This window comes from Micromys minutus (assembly GCF_963924665.1).
Source record: "Micromys minutus genome assembly, chromosome: 2".
In the NCBI taxonomy this organism is placed as follows: domain Eukaryota; kingdom Metazoa; phylum Chordata; class Mammalia; order Rodentia; family Muridae; genus Micromys; species Micromys minutus.
In genome coordinates this window covers 14,377,483-14,396,861 of record NC_137971.1, presented here as the reverse complement: position 1 = coordinate 14,396,861, position 19,379 = coordinate 14,377,483, and the positions used below count along the sequence as shown (strand labels likewise).

The window sequence follows — 19,379 nt, the reverse complement described above, 5'->3', positions numbered from 1 at the left end:
AGCTCATTGGCCATCAGATTTTTATTGACAGGTAATGCTTCCACAGAGTATGTGCTATGGAGAATACTGGAACTGTGAGCCAAAATAAAGCCTTGCTTCTTTTTTTTGGGGGGGGGGGGAGAGGGCGAGGGGAGGGAGCAGTTGGAAGGAGACAGGACATGGAGTTGTTGAGAGAGGGTTTCTCTGTGTAACAGCTCTAGATGTCCTTGAACTCACAGAAATTGGCCTGCCTCTGCCTTCTGTGTGCTGGGATTAAGGCATGCGCTAAAACCTTCTTTAAACTGCTCTGGTTGGGTATTTGATTCCAGCAACAACAGCAGGGTCTATCTTGTTCAAGCTAGTCTCCAAGTTGTGTGTTCCTGTCACTCGAACTCCTGAGTGGTACCACAAACGTATCACAACATGTGACGGTGTAGCAGTTTTGCCAGCCAGGTCTACAGATCGAGAGTGACCTTGTCTTGAAAAACCAAAAACCAAAACAAAGGAAAAGAAAAAGCAAACAAAGAAAAAGGCATGTGAAAATCTGGTATAGCCATGCGTGTTCTGAGACTGAAAAGAAAGATCTAGCTAGCTACAGTTCCTGAAGCTGACTGCGTAGATGGGATAGTGAAAGGTAGAGATCCTGGGTTGCGTCTCTCACGTCTGGCTGTGTGATGGTTAAACAGCGGCTTGTCCAACGAGCTACTGGAGGGAACATAGCAGCAGGACCAAGCTGCAATGGGAAGAGAATGAGCAGCTTAATGTCTAACCCATGGGACTCAAAGTACCCGAGAGAAACCTGGGTGAGCTGTGGGTCTGCAAGCGTCAGGAGATGCTCAGCCAGATCAGCGTCTGGACAGAGATAACGGCCCCTGAGTAAAGGAGAAGTGTGACCAGGCAAGAGAAGATGGCGAGCTGGACTCTCAGAACTTGGGAATTAACTCTCACCATCTCCAACTTGGGAATTACTAAGCTGAGAGGTGGAAGACGAAACAGAAAATCCTGATGTCTTCCAAGCCATGTTTGAAAAATGAGAAGAAGCCTTTAGATTAGTCCCTAATTAATGAAGTGGCCAGAGACACACCTGCTTCAGGCAAACATGGCTTAAGGGGCCATTTTCACATAGTTCAATCAGTCAAGTCTATGAATTAACTCATGTATTCCTTTGTCCACCATATGGCCTCTCAAGAAAGGTGGCAGAATACTAAAGACCTGTGTGTGCTGTCTTTGGTCCTCAAAAGGTCAAGGACCCAGAATTGACATTTAACTGGATTCAGAGCTTAGTTCTATAACTTACAATAGTCTCTGAAATCTATGTATGTGGTGCATACATCGGGCCTGGCAAGATACCTTAGCCTTATAGGCATGAGGAGCAGAGTCCATGTAAGAAGCCAGGTGCGGCGGTAGTGTGTAGCACTAGTGTGTGGCACTAGTGAGTCCCTTGTCAGGGAAGTAGAGACAGACCAGTGAGAGGCCGGGTCTCCAGAAAAGTCATCAACAGTCTGGGAGGTCACCTTGAAGAACAACATCTAAGCAAGGGTGTGTTCTGGCCTGCCTGGGTGAACTTGAATGTGTCCACACACTAGTACACACACAGGGCTGGCTGGCTGGGGTTGTAGTTTGGCCATGGCTCTGGGTTCAGTTACCTCCACCACAAACTAAATAAAACATTGTGCAAGGCAATGGAGGCAGTAAACACACATCTATACATTTAACAGGATATACATACAATGATAAATACATCTCGGTCCTATTCCTGGCCCCTATTGTTTTGTGGATTTCTCTGTGCCCCATAGCCAATCCAATAACAAGTTCTCTTTTTAAGATATTCCAAAACCAGCGGCTCACAACCCGCTTAGAGTCCAGATGAGTTCAGGTGACTGTGACTGGTAATGCCCTGTGTGTTCTGGTCCCTACCTGTTTCTTCCTCTCTCATGATGCCTTCTTTCTGCCTAGTACAAGCTTGTGCATTTGTTTTTGCCTTTTGGAGAGTACTCCTTTCCAGGTCGTCTGTCAGGAGCACTATTTTTGGTGTGCATTCAGGTCTGGGCTCAAATGTCACTTTTATTTAGAGCCGCTGCACGTGCCTCTTCCTTTCAGAAATCATCCTATATTTAAATTTTTAAAAAATTCCACCGATGTCACAGGTCTTTGTTATGGTGTATAGTCATTGACTAACCAACTAACCAAGGATGTGCCTACAGTTCTTTAAGTGTCTTTGAATAGGAAAAGGGATTACTAGCAGGTAGTTTTAAGCTTCAGAGATGTAGGGGAAAGTATTGCAGAAAAATCGGGCTCCATGGTAAACCTTTGCAATTCCCTGCTTAATTTCTCTAGACTCTTGAGCAGACTGATTGACAGCCCTTCTTTCCTCTCAAGTAAAAAGAGCTACGTCTGACGAGGCCCAGGGAAAAAAAATGGTCCCACAGCCTGGCAGCATTATTGCCGTTTTAAGAAGCTAGGCTAGAGCCCCTCCCTTAGCAATGTTTAATGTACCGAAGTTAGTGCAAGTCACGTGAGAGCATGAAGGCTCGCCACGCCTCAAAGAGGAGGAGTCTCTCCTTGGGGACCAATAGCATAAGCCGCTTTCGGAACAGCCCTAATTCCAGATAGGGAAAGGGGCGGGGCCAGGAAGCTAAGCAGCTGTAACAGCACTTCCGGAAAATACGCCCCTCCCCTCCCCCCTCCCCGTTTATTTCGCTAGTACCGGGTGGGCCGAACCAGCGGGTGCTGATTAAAGGCGCCGCCTGCCGCTTTCTCCTCACCTCCCCCTCCCGCTTGTCTCCCCGCCCCCTTTCCGAGTAGCGGGACTGGCCTTGATGTAGGGACACCCCTGCCCCCCCCTTCCGCGCTTCTAACGCCCTTATCCCGGAGCCCCGAGCGCTGCAATCCTTCTGCCTTCTCCCGCCCCCATCTTGCCCTCCTCACTCTGCTTCGAACCCATTGTATGCGGGGCAGCTGCGAACAGGGGCCAGAGACAGTGTGCCCAGTGTGCCCCGTCAGTGGCTCTCGCAGGCCCAGGCTGTCCCCCGCCGGTGCTGCTCCAGGGCCAGAGCGCCCTTCCTCGCTGCGCCGGTAGCAGGGATCCGCGGGCCTCACCCCCAGCCCCAGCGCGAGCCCCCAGTGTCCCTTCTTAGAGCGAAGAAAGCAGAGAGACCCGAGGCAGGAAAAAGCAGCCTCTAACTGCCCGGCCCGCTGATCATTTTTATTATCGAGATTATTATTAAAAGGGGGCGGGACCCCAGGATGCAGAGATGGGGGCCAGAGACGCAGCTATTTCTATTAAACAGATTATTCTTGAAATAATACACGCAAGATGGCTGAAGGTGGCTGTGATGAGAGTGTTCGGGCTGGGGGGTGGTTTCTTTTTTCCCCCTTTTTTTCTTTTTTCTTCCCTTTTTTTTTTTTTTTTTTTTTTTTTGATCTAAGGATAAAGCTCTGAAGCGACAGCCGCAGAGACCCTGCCCGGAGTGCCCGCCCTCCCCTCACTTGAGAAGCTGCGGGAGGACAAACGGACCCACGGACAGAGCGACGGGCGCGGGCCCGCCCCGGACGCGTCGCCCGGGCAGCGCTGGGGGCAGCAGGCGCTCGCCGTTCTGCCGACTACTTCCAATTCTAATCTTTTTTAAAAGAATTTTTTGGGGGGTGGGGGGGATCGGAATGGGTGGAGCAGAGGTAGAGAGAAATCAAGACTTGGCATTTTTCTCCTTCTCTCTCTTCTAATTTGCTGGAGGCCACCAGCCCTCCCCTTGGAGGAAAAAAAAAATCCCACCAAAGGGAGGGGTGGAAAAGCGAGCTACAGGACCCTCGAGCGCGCGCCCGGACCCCCGTCCCCATCGCGGCCGCTGGGAGCTCAAGATGGCTGGGCGCTGAGGACGCACCCGGCCCGGCTGGCTCGGCCTGGCCCCGCCGCCGCCGCAGGCTGGCTCAGACCGCAGCCCGGAGCCTTCCAGGCCGGAGCAGAGGCCGAGAAGAAAAGAAAGTCGGGGGGGGAGGGGTGGGGGGGGCGAAGGGGGAGGGCCGGGTGGGGGGAGGGGAGGGCCGGGAGCCGAGCCTCCTGTTCATTAGCAGTTGAGAAAAATTCCTTTCTAGTTTGATCAATCCTTGTTTTCCTCAGCGCAGGCGAGGCGCCCGCCCAGCGCGGGGACAGGGAGTGGGGTCTCTCCGCGGCGGGGGCGCCCTGCGCGGGGCCTCCAGGGAGCGCAGAAGTAGCGACGAGGGGGTCAGGCCGGAGCACCTCTCGGGCTTCTCCCTCCCTCCCTCTCTGGTTGCCTTTTTTTTTTTTTTTTTTTTTTTTTTTCCACTTCTCTCCCTCCCCCTTCCGTTTCTATTTGTGAAGGGAGGAGGAAGGCAGAGGCGGGCTGGTGTCTCTGGCCGGGGACTGGAATTTCATCTGAATGACTGCCCCAGCGCGCACGCAGCGCCCCGGAGTCGGCCCGCCCGCGCCCTGCAACCCGCAGCCGGCCGGCCAGCTGGGGGACGCCCGCGCCACGGCCCGGGGACCGCCGGCGCGCCTCGCTCTCCGGCTCCGGCTCCGGCCAGCCTCGGCGCGGCCGAACTAGCTTCCCGTGCCCCTCGGACCTCGGCCGGGATCCCGGCGGGGAAGGCGCGGCTCGCAGCAGCCAGGAGGGAGCCACCGTCACCGCCAAAGGAAGAGTGCGGCTCCCCCGCTCGGTGCGCCGCGGGGCGCGCCCCGATGTCAGCCGCGGGGCCGAGCGCAGGCCGCGGGCCGCCGCTGCCCTAGCCGCGCTGACGGGGAGGCGGCCTGTTATATGGAATTTGGACCACGGCGCTCCCCTCCAGGGCTGGTGCCCCGGCCGCGGCCCTGGCGCAGCCCGCCGCCTCCCGCTAGGCTCTCGCCAGGAGGAGGAGACGCAGCCGGCGGCGCGCGCGGCGCGAGGACCCAGGCTCCCTCCTCTGGGGGGCGGGCACGCGGAAGGCGCTGGTGACTGAGCGACTGGCGCGGCCGGCGGGGACCGGAGCTCCGGGCTCGGTGGGTCCCCAGTTGCACCAGACGGATCCCCAGGGTTGGGGAGTTAAGAGAGGTCTACACGGGCCCCCTGCCCGCAGCCGCCATGGCGGAGAATTGGAAGAACTGCTTTGAGGAGGAGCTCATCTGCCCCATCTGCCTGCACGTTTTCGTGGAACCGGTGCAGCTGCCGTGCAAACATAACTTCTGCCGGGGCTGCATCGGCGAGGCTTGGGCCAAGGACAGTGGCCTTGTGCGTTGCCCGGAGTGCAACCAGGCCTACAATCAGAAGCCGGGCCTGGAGAAGAACCTGAAGCTCACCAACATCGTGGAGAAGTTCAACGCCCTGCACGTGGAGAAGCCGCCGACGGCACTGCACTGCGTGTTCTGTCGCCGCGGCCCCCCGCTGCCGGCGCAGAAGGTCTGCCTGCGCTGCGAGGCTCCCTGCTGCCAGTCTCACGTGCAGACGCACCTGCAGCAGCCCTCCACCGCCCGCGGGCACCTCCTGGTGGAGGCGGACGACGTGCGGGCCTGGAGCTGCCCGCAGCACAACGCCTACCGCCTGTACCACTGCGAGGCCGAGCAGGTGGCAGTGTGCCAATACTGCTGCTACTACAGCGGCGCGCATCAGGGACACTCGGTGTGTGACGTGGAGATACGGAGGAACGAGATACGGGCAAGTACACAGAACGCGCGCGCGAACACACACACGCACACACACACACACACACACGCGGCCTGGGTGACACCCATCCGCACAAGCTGACTCTCGTGACATTAGCCTAGAGGCCCTCTTCCAAACTCTTCCGTGAAAGTTTGGGGGGCAAGGTCCTGGGGAAAAGGCCCCGGCTGCTGGATGCATTCTCGCACCTGCGCCCTTGGGATCCCTCCTGCAAGTCATTTATGGAATTGGGGGAGGCTGTTAGAAGTAGTTTTGAGTGTTGCTTTTCTGTTTTGCTCAGCTCCCTCCCCCTGCATTGTTTCTGTAAGCTCTACGGGAAGTCACCAAGGCAGTGACCCCGGTCCTGCTTCTCCAGCTGCTGTTTATGTAATGAGTGTCCTGTTGCCGCTGCTGTGGCTGACATGATCCATGATGCTGGCATACCAATGAGGAAGTAAACAAAAGCAGCCATGTTAGTTTTAAGCTCTATTGGAAACACACAGGGGGTGGGGGGAGCTTCCGGAGGTAGAGGGGAACTCTGGCATCTAGCTGGGCAAGGCCTGGCTGTCCGGAGGAGTCCCCGACTGTCAGCTCTTCCAATCCGTGCTAGCAGACGCTCCCCAGGCTACCTAGGCTAAGGCTGCTTTTTCTAGACGTGTAAGCTGACTGCGCCTGGCACGAACAAACCTTAAAGTATGTGTCTTCTTCACCCTGGGCTCTTTCCTCCCAGCCCTGCCTCTTACACATCCCTCCCACAATTGGGGAGGGGACGTGGAAGACGGAAAAAGAATCCTGTGGGTTTAAGGTTGAGCCGCGTTGAAATCTGGTTTCAGGCAGCTGGCTCCCCTGGGCTGCCGGCTGGGTGATTACGAACCGCACCCCCTCCCATTGTATACACCCTGCTGCAGCAGCCAATGTCAAAACGGCCTTCCCCCTCTTAGGCCTCTGGGCCTGGCTAGGGAACTGGAGTGGGGCATACTTCCGTCCCTTTCACTGGAAGGGGACTCCTCCCAGGTTCCTCTGGGTCCTCTGCCTCTCTGGGTTGAGTCACACCGGAGGAAGGAGTGGATCTAAGACTGAGCCATCTTGAAAGCTCTTGCTAGGAGTCTTGTGCTAAGGGAGCAAGGTTGGGTTTGGTAGGACTAGGAGTGTGTGTTTTGGGTGGGGGCCCCCTGGAGCCCAATGAGTCTGCTGCAGTATGAGGAAGCCGGGCCTGTCCAGAATGTAGATGGGGGTTATTTCTTTGGTGGTTGTGGGGGCTGGACGGAGACAAGGAGGGGACCCATCTAAATGAGTCACTGTTTAGCAATTAAAAACCACACATATACAACCAACAAAAGGCAGAAGGGCCACCGCAGGCTGAGGGCGGGGATAACAAAATTTGCTGTATAATTAGTTTGCAATTGCATGGGCCAGCTCTGGGGGTTTGTGCCAGGAGAGGCCTCTGGTTTCTTAAAGGAAGTGTGGGGGATGAAGTGGAGTCAGTCCTCCCCACCAGTTGGGAAAGGCCAAGTCCTGGGGAAGCGGAGGAGCCCTGTGGTCCTCCTTCCCTGACTTGGCCAGGCAGAGCCCACACTTTACCCAATACTGAAGCTGCAGCTATTAATAAAGATGGTAGGGGTGGAGGCTGGGAAAGGCTGGAGAAAAGACGGCTGTCCGCTCCTCTGTCCTGGGATTGGCTGTAGAAAGAGGGTAGATGGGGGAAAAGATAGGACTGAAATGAAACAGTAGAGGATGTGGTATACCCCATACGTTTGCACCCCTTAAGTGTTAGGGATATCTTGGGGATAGGGATGAAAACTTAATTATACCTGGCTTGGTATTAGGGTATCTCCTTAGATGTGTATCTACTTTTACCCTCAAATGGGTATGACTTGTCTTAGGATTGGGAGGAAAGGATGGCATTTGCTTGCAGAGTGTACCTGGGGCTGGGGGTTCCTTTCATCAGGGACTGAACTTTGCCAGCAGCTCCATGGTATGTGGGTCTGCTGTGCACAGACACATGTGTGCATGTGTGCGTGTACTCTAGTGCCTATGGGGCAAGCTCAGAAATGGTGAGTTGCATTAGGGCCAGATGTGCAATTCTGTGAGCTCAGCATCTGTGCCCCAGGCTTATCTTCCTCCAGGCTCCTCTCGTCCATTCTCTCTGGTGCCCTAGGCTTGAAAACCCTTCAGTCCTTCCTTATCACTCAAGAAGTCTGATTTACTGAATGGCAGAGGTAGGGGTCCCACCCATGGGGAGGAGCTGAGCCCTGAGGAAGCTGACTAGAAAACCCTGCCTTCTCTTTAGGCTATCCAGGAGGAGTGGGCTTTGCCTCAACCTGTTTTTTCCTGCTAGAGGGAGTCTGCCTGAAAGGGCTTTTGCTAGCGCTGTGGAAAAGGGCACCAGAATTTTCCAAGGGATAGGAGCAGGAGCACAAAGAGCCACAAACATAATCTGTACTCTGCTTGCTGTTTCTCACCTGCCCTCCCACCAGCGGGTTAGGGCTCAGGTCAGATGGCTGGAAATAGTTTCTGCTGCTGAGTGTTTTGAGTGCAGGCAGTGGTGACCCACACCTTTAATCCCAGCACTGGGAAGGCAGATGCAGGCAGATCTCTGTGAGCTCAGGGCCAGCCAGGGTTACTGGAAAACAAGACTAACAGCAACAAAAACCCACCACCGCCAATACCACCGTCACCACCAGCAGAAAACAACCACTGTGTAACCCTTCTGGTAGCTCTATCTCCAAATACTCATAAGCACCCACTTTTGTGTGCTTGAGCCCGTGGCTTGGGTGGGGCATCAGGAAGGGGTGGTACTCAAGAGTTAGGCCTGTGCAGGCCAGAACATTGCTCCACTCTGCCTTTGAGAGGCCTAGGTGCCAACCAGACGGGGCCTCAAGATCACTCACTAGGACATACCTATGCACTCAAGTGTTCTTCCTTTGGGCTGTGGGCCCGGGCTTGAGACATCCAAGTGGGCTCAGGCCTAGCAATCCTGAATGTTAGACAAAAATCCCTTCAAACCTCTAAGTTTATGGGTTCAGCTTAGTAATAGGGGGCTGATGGGAGTTGAGGTCACTCTTATGACCTCTCTCAGCATAGAAAGGACCCAAGAGAAGTCAGTCATTCGTGTGAGGGGCTTTGCAGATGTGCACACTTGAGCTTTCCTGGTTTTGTGCCCCTGTGTCACGTCGAGGACCCTGGGAGTGGGCCGGAGATGTTGGCCTGAGCTATGTGCCTTAACGTGCTGTGAAAAGAGGTGTTCTCTGGGAATGTGGCCCCACTGCTGAGGTTTGGAGTTGCTGGGAGTGAGAGTGTCCCATGCCTGTGCTGAAGGGGCTACAGAAGAACCCTGTGAGAGGGAGGCTCTTGCTAAGCTGCTGCTGAGGTTACAGCCTGACTGGGGAGTTCAGACCCACCCTTCCCTCTGCCAAAAGCAGACAGAGTGGGGAAGCTCTGAGTGGGGTTAAGGGAGTCCTTTCCTTGATTGATTATCCTGAGTCCTTAGAAAAGGGAGCTGGCTTTGGCTTCCTCCCTGGGACCTAAGAGAAGCCTCAGGCAGTCCCCCTTCCTCTACCCCAGGATCCTGCTGACAGCCAGGAGCCTGTGATATACTCCCATTGATTGATTGCTTTACCTGCCAGCAGTTAATGGACTCAGGGCACCTGTTTGTCTGTCTGTCCATTGTAACTACATTCTTTTTCTTACATGAGTATCTCCAAGAAAGGATGTGTGCATGACCGACTTCGCTGGCACTCCTTTCCGGTGTGGCTGTGGAGGTTAGGAGCGAGTATGCTCATGTGTCTATGTCTGTGGGAGAAGAGTGGGTGTCAGGTGAGATGGGAGTGGGGTACAGGGCAGGCTGTTGGCGCCTCACCGATTAGCCCTGCAAAGTGAATTTCCTGTCCTTGATTTTGTTCAGACTGCCACTTGCTAACTGCTCTGAAAAGGTGATAGGTGGGCTGTGAACCTGCTGGGGGTAGGGGGGCTTGCGATTTTCTTACCTGGGGATCTGGGGAAGGGAGAGAAGGTTGGGATTCATGTTAGGGTAAGCTGTTGCCTGTGATGGGTGTTGGAGGTAGGACAGAGCCCCAGTGGGTGCTGCAGAGTTGGGGAGTGGGGAGAGTCTGGGTGGGCAGCCCCACTTGGGCCTCTGCCCTGGGCTGAGCAGGAGAGCCTGGCCAGCTCATCCCTGGCTCTGGGAAAGCCTTCCTCCCTGGCCGGCCTGGCATTCAAACCCAGACAAAGGGGGGCTTTCTCTCTCCCTCTTTGTTCTGCTGCCCCAGAGCTGCTCTGTGCGCAGCAGAAGCTAATTCGGCTCTGCAGCTGGGAAGCCCTCTCATGCTGATGGCCTGTGGGATCACCGAGTCTCTCGCTTTCTCCTTGCCCTGGTGTCTGTGCCCACCACCCCTTATCCCTGGCATTGTGGTTTCCCCAGCTTACAGGTTTACATGGTGGTAGTCCAAAGCAGGCACTGTGGCAGGGGAGGGAGGAGAATGCTTCTGCCATGGAGTCGGGTCATATTTGATTCTGGGATAAAGGATTAGATGGGGAAGGACGGGTAGTCTTGGAAGCTTGGGAAGAAAGTTCTGGCAGGTTCTAGGCTGCAGCATGAAGCCAGCACTGGCATGACCTAAGCAAGGTGACAAGACGTGTTCTTTTCCATCAACCTGGCCCCTTTCTTGCCCCCTCACTTTTACCACAGGGACTGCTGGAGCTAACCTCAGCTTGCCTACAAACCTGGGACCTGCCTCTGCCCTGGCCCTCAGCCCATTCTACCCTGACCTCCCTTCTCTTCAAGGTTGACTTGAGGGTTTATTATTATTTATTAACTCTTACACAGCCCTGACTCTCCAAACCTCACCCATCTGCCTGATCTGGCAGCAAAATACCAGCAGGGCTTAGCTGGTCAGGCTCCAGAGGAGCCTGAGATGGGCAGGGCAAAAGTGAGGCCCCAACAGTGCCCCTCTTGGTTAGGTGGCCACCAAAGCATGGAAGCAGGTCAGAGAGCCATAGGCACTCTGGAGCATGGAGACTGAACTCTATGGGAGTTTATAGGCCCAGTAGATCTCAGAATGCTGGGGTCCAAAAGTAAAGAAACAGTGATCAAGTTCCACAATTCTAGGCCTCTCCAGAGTCCTTGTCCCCTCCATTGCCTCTAGACTAGACATGGTTCCACCTTCCACACACTTGATGTGGGCCACTGTCCAGGAAGCTTATGGGGGCCACAGGCAGTTTAGAAAGCCTCTACTCCCTCCCTGTTCTGGGATACCTCACTGGGAATCAAGATGGGAGATGGAATCCAGCCTCAGCTGTGTTTTTCCCAAATGGGAAATGTGACTCCCAGCGAATGTGGGGAGAACCTGGGCTAGAACAACGATGCTGGGGTGAGGAGGGTGCGGGCTGTGCCTCCCAAGCCCCTGGTCCTCCAGCATCTTCCTGCTTGGTTTGTTCGTTTAGTTTTTAGGTTTTGTTTGTTTGTTTGTTTGTTTGTTAGATGGAGTGTCCCTATATAGCTCCCTTTTTGTAGATTAGGCTGGCCTTAAATTCACTGGGATTCCCCTGCCTCTGCCTCTCAAGTGCTAGGATTAAAGGTGAGCACCATCACGCTCAGCCCATTTGATTTTTTTGATTTGGTAGATGGAGAGGCAGCATTTAGCTCCTGCCAATCTTGCTGGTGCTTGAAGTAGCACCTCCCCCAACCAGGTACAGGGAAGCTGGGGAAAGGGTTTGCCTCCCTGAAGGTTTCATTGATGGGCTTTCTTCCTGCCCTGTCTCCTCTTATAGCAGATCTGAAAAAAGGGGGTCTCTGAGGTGGCGAGGAAACTGTCCCCCTATTTGTTGGGGTTACTGTCTTCATTGAGCCTTGGCTGGGCCCAAGCCCTTCCTTCTGAAAATTGCAGAATCCTGAAGCTGAGGCCTAGCACTAGCATCCCAGAGTAGGGGTGCTTCCTGGGAATACCTCAGAGGAGAGAGTGGGCTGAGCAGGAGCTGGGGGATGGATGGCAGTCATAAATTCCTGAAGGTCCTCAGTGAGAAAGCCAGAGGGGCCCTCACTGGCTTGCCAGGTAAGACTCTTTCCCGCCCAGGAGAAGTTATGTTGGTTGGAACCTTTGTCTGTGTGTGTGTGTCTCCTTCCCCTGGGACTCAGCCTGGCCTCCCTTTCTCATCTCTGTTCAGGGCCCTGATCATCCATGACTTAGGCAGGCACACAGGGAGTGGTGAGAGCCCGGACCCTGGTTTGTTTCTGGGGTACTTGGTTCAATGTGAGTCACACCTATGCACACACATTATAGGCATGATGTTTGAGCTCTATTTGTTTTATAGGAAAGGGAAGAAGGCCTCCTGTTTACAGTGAAGCTTGTTTTTTAACTGTGTGTGGGTGTTTTGCCTGCCTCTGTGTATGTGTGTGTTTATGTGTGTGTGTACAATGTGTGGGCAGTGCCTGCAGAGGCCAGAAGGTGTTGGAACCCCGGGAACTGGGGTTATTTACAGATGGTTGTGAGCCTCTTCTGTTAGTGCTGGGAATCAAACCTGGGTCCTCTCCACCCAAGCAGCTAGTGTACCTTTAACTGAAAAACTGCTTCTTCAACCCCCAGGAAAGTTTTAATGCAGGTCTCTTCACAGTCCTTACTTGTAACTGGGTGTAAATGTATGTGCACTCCGGAGTCTCAGGGCCCAGTTGCAGTGTGTGTGTGTGCTCAGGTGTATATCTGGGAGGTCCTGTACACACCTCTGTTTCTACTCCATACAAGCTATGTTTGTTGTCACTCTGACCACTCCGGCTGACAACGGCAAGGTCTGCTGGGTCACTGAAGGGAAGAACAAGCTGGGACAAACTTCAGGCTTTCTAGGTCTAGAAGGCGAGCCTCACCTTCACCCAACCCGCATACTGATTCTTCGTTTCTTGGCTAGTGACCTCTATAGAATTTCTGCCTGACGTTTCTTGCTGGCCTTGGTTTCCCCATATAGAAAAAAAGTGGAGTGGTGAGGAAGGAATTGTTAGAAGCTTATCTTGGGGGAGGGGTGAGCAGGGGTTATATGGTGAAACTAAATAAAGGCTCCCATAGAGGAAGAAAAGCACCTCTTGCTGGTGGACATTTCCCCTGAGTATCTGGGATCTGCTTTGCTGAGCCTTGTGCTTGACCCTTGGATGTTTCTGGAAATGTATTCATCAACAGCCAGGTCCTCAGGCCTTTTTGAGCCTGACTACGAAGAGAAGCAAAGAACAGCTGCAAAGCCTTTGACATAGGGTCTCCCTTTGTTGCTAAGGATGACCTCAAACTTGCCCCTCAGTCTCCCCAGAGCAGAGAGTAAGGCTTGCACTGTCGTGCCTCTTTAACAGCGATCCTCATTTCCCATCACCACCTCTGCTCTTATTTTCCTTCCCCCTTGTAGTTCAGACTTGGTGCTAGTAGTTTGGGTGTGTTGGCACAAGCCTTTAATCCAAACACTCTGAAGGCAGAGGTAGGCAGATAGATCTCTTGTGACTTCCGGGCCAGTCAGAGTAAATTCCTGGACAGCCAGAACTGTTACACAGAGAAACACTGTCTCAAAAAACCAAATTAAAAAAGAGAAGGTTGGAATTTCTAGAGATCATGGTTTCTGGGTGAAATATAAAACACCAGAATGTGAGCTGAAGAAGTGGGTCTGTGTAGAGCGCTTAAGCTTGTGCAAGGCCCTGGGCTCTATCCTTAGTGTCTTAACACAACAGTAGGGGGCGGTAGCCTAGTGAGGGGATTCTAGGCTAAAGCTGCCATATGACTTCCTGCAAGTGGCAACATTTTATATACAATACTTGCTACATGTAGCTATGGTTTGTTTGTTTTTAAATATTTATTTATTATATATAAGTACATTGTAGCTGTCTTCAGACACACCAAAAGAGAACATCAGATCTCTTTACAGAAGGTTGTGAGCCACCATGTGGTTACTGGGAATTGAACTCAGGACCTCTGGAAGAGCAGTCAGTGCTCTTAACCACTGAGCCATCTCTCCAGCCCCCCTGTAGCTATGAAATGAGGCTGGTGCAACTGTAAACCTGAAGTTGTATTCCGTTTTTTCCCTTGGGTTTTGGTTTTGGTTTTGGTTTTTTGAGGCAGGGTCTTTCTTTCTATGTACTGAATCCAGCTCCCAAAACTCCTGTCTCAGCTCCCCAGTGCTGGGGTTACAGGCCGGTATCCGGCTTACTTTATTTTGTATTAATGTGAATGTAAAAAGTGGCTCTATTCTAAAGAACACAGCTACCCAGTAGGGCAGGATGTGACAGCCTACCAACCACATGACCAGGATAGGAAGGGACCTGTACCAACTCAGAACAAACAGGGTCATGGAAAGTTCCTCAGAGTTGGGCCTCAGAAAGCAGACAAAGGAGAAGGGGGTACTGTCGGCTAGCAGGAAATGACAGTGTGCTGTGAGCAGTGCTGGGGAGATCCCTGAGAAACAGACAGTCACAGGACCTTCTAAAGGGATGTGGAGATCCTGGCCCAGGCAAAGATGTACTTACCTTACACTAGCGGCTGGAAGCTGCTATCAAAGATCATTCCTGGCCATGCTGAACTATCTAAAAGGAGGCAGACATGTTAGGTAGGAGAGGCCTTGTCTGAAGAGGTGTGTTTGTGACGTAGAAGAGGGTTGTAGAAACAGGCAATTAGGAACATTAGTTACCCTTGCAGGGGACCTGCATTCAATTCCATTTCCAAGGGATCCAATTCCTTCTGACTCTGTCTGGGTCTACTACAAGAGTAGTAGACATTCTTGACCACTGGGCCATCTCTTCAGCTTCATTGGCTGAATGTCTGTAGCCAGGTTATAAAACCTCTCCAGGTCTTAGTTTCCCCTTTGTGAATGACCACACTGCAGTACTGACCTCATGGATGGCTGGGGTGACTAGGTGAACCCCCTTCTGAATATAATAAAATGATGGGTCCATAGAAAGCAGGGGTTGCAAGTACTTAAGTGTGCAGAGCCTGCCCTTAGGAAACTCAGGGCTTGAATACACAAGGGACGGGAGCCCCTCAGGTTTCCCATGACTGAAAATAGCTGGTCCTGGTGATACTTGAGGGCCAGGGGAGGCTGGCTGGTAGAGATTTGGGTCATCTTGAGTCAAAGAACCTCTGGGAAAAATCTGTTAACAAGAGGGAGATATGATGCCCAGCTGGTAAGTTTGGAACAGCACCCCATTCTGACACCGTTACTGCAAACTTGTGTCCCTACAGAAGATGCTAATGAAGCAACAGGAGCGGCTGGAGGAGAGAGAGCAGGACATTGAGGACCAGCTGTACAAGCTCGAGTCAGACAAGCGCCTGGTGGAGGTAGTGAGCCCTGAGCACAGGTGGGGTGATGGGGATGCAGGGTCTTAGAAGAATCCCTTTTAGGGGTCTCGAGTGGCTCTGTGCCAGAGCCACCTGTCAACCACTCACCTGTCAGAATAGGAGCTCCACTGGTTAAGACTGGTTGGCACACAGCCCAGTGCTATACACGGGAAATCGCCAGGTCACACCTTACCCTCAGAAGCCATGGGGCTCAAGCTCCCGGACCCCTAGCATCAGAAATGGAGCTGGGGTAGTGACATCAGCCTGAGATGGCAGCGTGCTCATGTGCCTACCCATCCTTGCCTATCTGCAGGAAAAAGTGAACCAGCTGAAGGAGGAGGTGCGGCTACAGTATGAAAAGCTGCACCAGCTGCTGGATGAGGACTTGCGGCAAACAGTGGAGGTCCTAGACAAGGCGCAAGCCAAGTTCTGCAGCGAGAACGCGGCGCAGGCGCTGCACCTTGGGGAGCGTATGCAGGAGGCCAAGAAGCTGCTGGGCTCCCTGCAGCTTCTCTTCGATAAGACGGAGGATGTCAGCTTCATGAAGGTGGGTCTGGGGGCCCAGTCTGCTCCCCGGATACTTCCTGTCCAGGATGCTCACACCTCCCTTTGTCTCTCGAGCCAGACTGCCTAGGCTAGGCTCTGTCCAGCTGCTCTCTCTATTTCCGTGACCTTGGGCTCCTGTTCCCTGAGTCTTGACTACCAGCCCTCCATCCTTTACGTTAGTCCAGATTCTTTTGTAAGCTTTGAACACTAAAAGAAACACATTTTGGTGCCTCATTTAATAGCAAAGACTGGGTAGAACCGGGCAGTTAACTGTCTGTCTGTTTCACATGGTAAGAAAATTCAAACAGGTTGCTGTGGAAGGATTGATGGGTTGGACTGTGGTGTCCTGTTTGAATCGTATGTGTAACGTGATAATGTGAACATCATCACTCGCTTCCGAAATCCAGAACATACCCAGATTTCAAAGGCCGGTTGGACTAGGTGGTGCACAGTTAATCCCAACACTCAAGAGACAAAGGCAGATGGATCTCAGAGTACCAGTCCACAGCTGGTCTTCATAGTGAATTCTAGAACTAGAACTACATAACAAAGAACTCTCTCCCAGATGTAATGGATACAAAGAAGCAATGGTGCCTGGGTGGGAACACACCTTAGTGTATGGCACATGCCTAGCACACAGGAAGCCCAGGGCTTGTTCTTCAGTGCCGTATACTATTCCCCTTTGCCACGTTCTCTTGTAATTCTGCACTGGGAAGTGGAGACAGGAGGGTAGTTCAGGGTCATCCTAATACCTAGTTCTAAGCCAGCCTGAGATTCATGAGCTTCTGTTTTGAACAAACAGCAGGGGCTGTGCCACCAGCACAGCACAGCAGGCAGCCGCACGCAGGCACCTTTTCCTCCGAGTGACTGTTCTCTCTTTCTCTCCGTAGAACACTAAGTCTGTGAAAATTCTAATGGACAGGTGAGCTGACCGCCCCCTTCAGAACACATCTGAGGGAGGGCAGAGAGGGCCACGCCCACTGGTGGGGAGGAAGGGCGGGCTCACTGGTGATGCCTCCTCACAGCAGACGCCCCCGTCCACTGCCCCCCAGGACCCAGACCTGCACAGGCAGCAGCCTTTCTCCCCCTAAGATCGGCCACCTGAACTCCAAGCTCTTCCTGAACGAGGTGGCCAAGAAGGAGAAGCAGTTGCGGAAGATGTTAGAAGGTGAGGGTTAAAGGCCTCTGGGCAGGGGTAAACGCCAGGGGTAAACGCCAGCGCCGTCCCCAAGAGGCTGTATAACTTAACATTTCCTGGCTTTGCCACTTCTAGCATGGGACCTTGGGCAAGCGACATACATGACCTTCCTGGGCTCTAGTTTTTTTTTCAGCTAGAATATAAAAATAGTAAATATCCACCAAGATGTCAGATCTTTGGACCCATATTGGTTCAAAGCCCACACGGGAGAGGAAACCTGGGTTGTTTGGGTTGGGAGCTTCAACATTTATTCCAAACTTTCCACAGGTCCCTTCAGCACGCCGGTGCCCTTCCTACAGAGCGTCCCCCTGTACCCTTGTGGTGTGAACAGCTCTGGGGCAGAAAAGCGCAAGCACTCGACAGCCTTCCCAGAGGCTAGCTTCCTGGAGACTTCATCAGGCCCAGTGGGCGGCCAGTACGGGGCAGCAGGCACAGCCAGCAGCGAGGGGCAATCTGGGCAACCCCTGGGGCCCTGCAGCTCCACGCAGCACTTGGTTGCTCTGCCAGGTGGTGCCCAGCCAGTACACTCGAGTCCTGTGTTTCCCCCTTCGCAGTACCCCAATGCCTCTGCCGCTCAGCAGCCCATGCTTCCCCAGTATGGCGGCCGCAAGATTCTCGTCTGTTCTGTGGACAACTGTTACTGCTCTTCCGTGGCCAACCATGGTGGCCACCAGCCGTACCCCCGATCCGGCCACTTCCCCTGGACAGTGTCCTCACAAGAGTACTCGCACCCACTTCCACCCACACCCTCCGTCCCTCAGTCCCTTCCTGGCCTTGCAGTCAGAGACTGGCTCGACGCTTCCCAGCAGCCTGGCCACCAGGATTTCTACAGGGTGTATGGGCAGCCGTCCACCAAACACTATGTGACAAGCTAATGCCAAGCAGGCGATGGACGCTGGGGACTCTTCCCCCCAGCCCCGGTGGCTCGGGAATTATGCATCCAGAGACCGGCCCTGTCCACCCTCCTCTCTCCTCCTCTCTCCTCCATTCCTTCAGGTCATTTCTTTTTGGATTATGTTTTATTTAGGGTCTTGTTTTGATTTTTTTTTTTTTTTTTTTTTTTTTTTTTTTTTTTTGATTATGCATCTCCTGGATGAGGAGGTGACAATGGGAAGTGACCTGGGCGGGGCTGCAGGTGGCCCTGGAGTTGGGACAGTATCTTAACTCAAGGCACTGGGCTCTTATCTTTTCTTTTTTAAAAAAATCCTACCCCCTTCCCTTCACACCCCCCATGGCTGGAAGAAGCCTTGGGAGCCAACTCTCCTGGCTTCCCCTGGGAGGCGGCCCACTGGCCTATTTCTTCCCCTCCATTGTTTCTTCTGGGCAGTTTGATCACTGATGGAGTACAGAATGACCTATAGATTGTGGAGGGTTTTATTTGTTTTGTTTTTAAATTGTTTTAAACCAAGAATGATTTCTTCTACTCAACACCTTCCCAGCTGGGAGTTCAAGGCCACATCTCTAGCAGCCTTTGGCACCTTCAAGCCCGAGTGGAACCTGTCGAAGCCAGGAGCTCCGTGTCCAGGAAAAAAAGGAAAAAAAAAAAAAAGAACTTTGCCAATGATAGTGACCACAGCAAAAGCAAATAAAAATAATATTAATAATAATAAAGAGAAATAAAAGAAATAATGAAGAAAAACAAGCCCTTATTGAGGTCAATGGGGGAGGGGTTGCCCAGATTTGGGTCCTTACCTGGATCCTGACCCAGCAGCTCCCTATAGTGAGCACTTTATCTGATTCATGGACTTCCTGTCTAGAGCACACACAATGAAATCCAGTTGTCTAATAAATGTAATGGCACAGTCTTGCCCTAGCTTTACCTCTTACCCCATTGGGCCTCTCAGGCCAGAAACCTTTTGACATTGGTATGCTCGGGGCTCTCTTAAGCCTGCTGCCTCAGCTTTCCTGTCTTATATCTGTCCTCCTGGGTCTAGACACAATTCCAGACCCGTAGAGATCACTTTCTCAGACATTAGATATGTCTCTTCATCGTGGGTTCAATGGATAAATACTTGCTGAAGGCCTTTCAGACCTGCCCCTGTGTGATACAGACCCCTGTCTGTGGCATCTCTGTGAGGTCCCACCAGTGTGCTTCTAGCTAAGACAAGTGAAGGAAGAACACCTTTGAGGCTTGCAAAGTTGACCTGCCTTCTAACCAAAACTATTAAGCACATGCTAGCTGCTATACCAGGCTGAAGTCTCAGGGACCAAACAGGCCCTGTCCCAGGGAGAGGGGCAACTGGACTCCTTCCTTTAATGACTTGGGACTTGGACCCTGGAAGCGATAAAAGGAGTGATACAATTAAAAGGGGGAAGAGGGAACTAGATCAGAAGACCCAGAAGTTTGCATTCCTAAGTCCAGTAGTGATTACAGACCCTGGGGGTTTCAGAAAGGCTGTCTGATGCACAGGGCTGGAACACACCAGACCTCTGGCCTGGACTAGAGAGTCCTTTAAGCCCTCCTGAGCACTGGGATTGCTAGCTAGCTCTTGATTCTGGAAGGTTCTCTGCTCAGCTGTCTGGCTAGTTGAATGACTGCTTTTTAAGCCAGGGTCTCTGTAGACCAGGCTAGCCTAGAACTCATCCACCTGCCTTTGCCTCCGGAGTGCTTGGGATCAGAGCAGGCCACCACACCCAGCTCTGCTGTCTGCTTCACAAGCACCTCTTCAAGTGAACTTGTACCTTTTTTCCAGACTAGAAGGAGGCAAACCTTCGCTGGTGCATGGTTCT

General features: G+C 52.9%; 1 protein-coding gene across 1 annotated transcript; it reads left to right on the top strand.

Annotated features, from left to right (window-relative positions):
* The first annotated feature begins 4,067 nt into the window (after nucleotides 1-4,067).
* TRIM8 (tripartite motif containing 8) lies at nucleotides 4,068-17,674 on the top strand. The gene is made up of 6 exons (XM_080913598.1): nucleotides 4,068-5,624; nucleotides 14,810-14,905; nucleotides 15,219-15,452; nucleotides 16,342-16,373; nucleotides 16,504-16,619; nucleotides 16,917-17,674. Exons 1-6 carry the CDS (start codon nucleotides 5,055-5,057, stop codon nucleotides 17,522-17,524), a joined length of 1,656 nt encoding a protein of 551 aa, XP_080769724.1. The 5' UTR covers nucleotides 4,068-5,054; the 3' UTR covers nucleotides 17,525-17,674.
* Nucleotides 17,675-19,379: the final 1,705 nt, after the last annotated feature.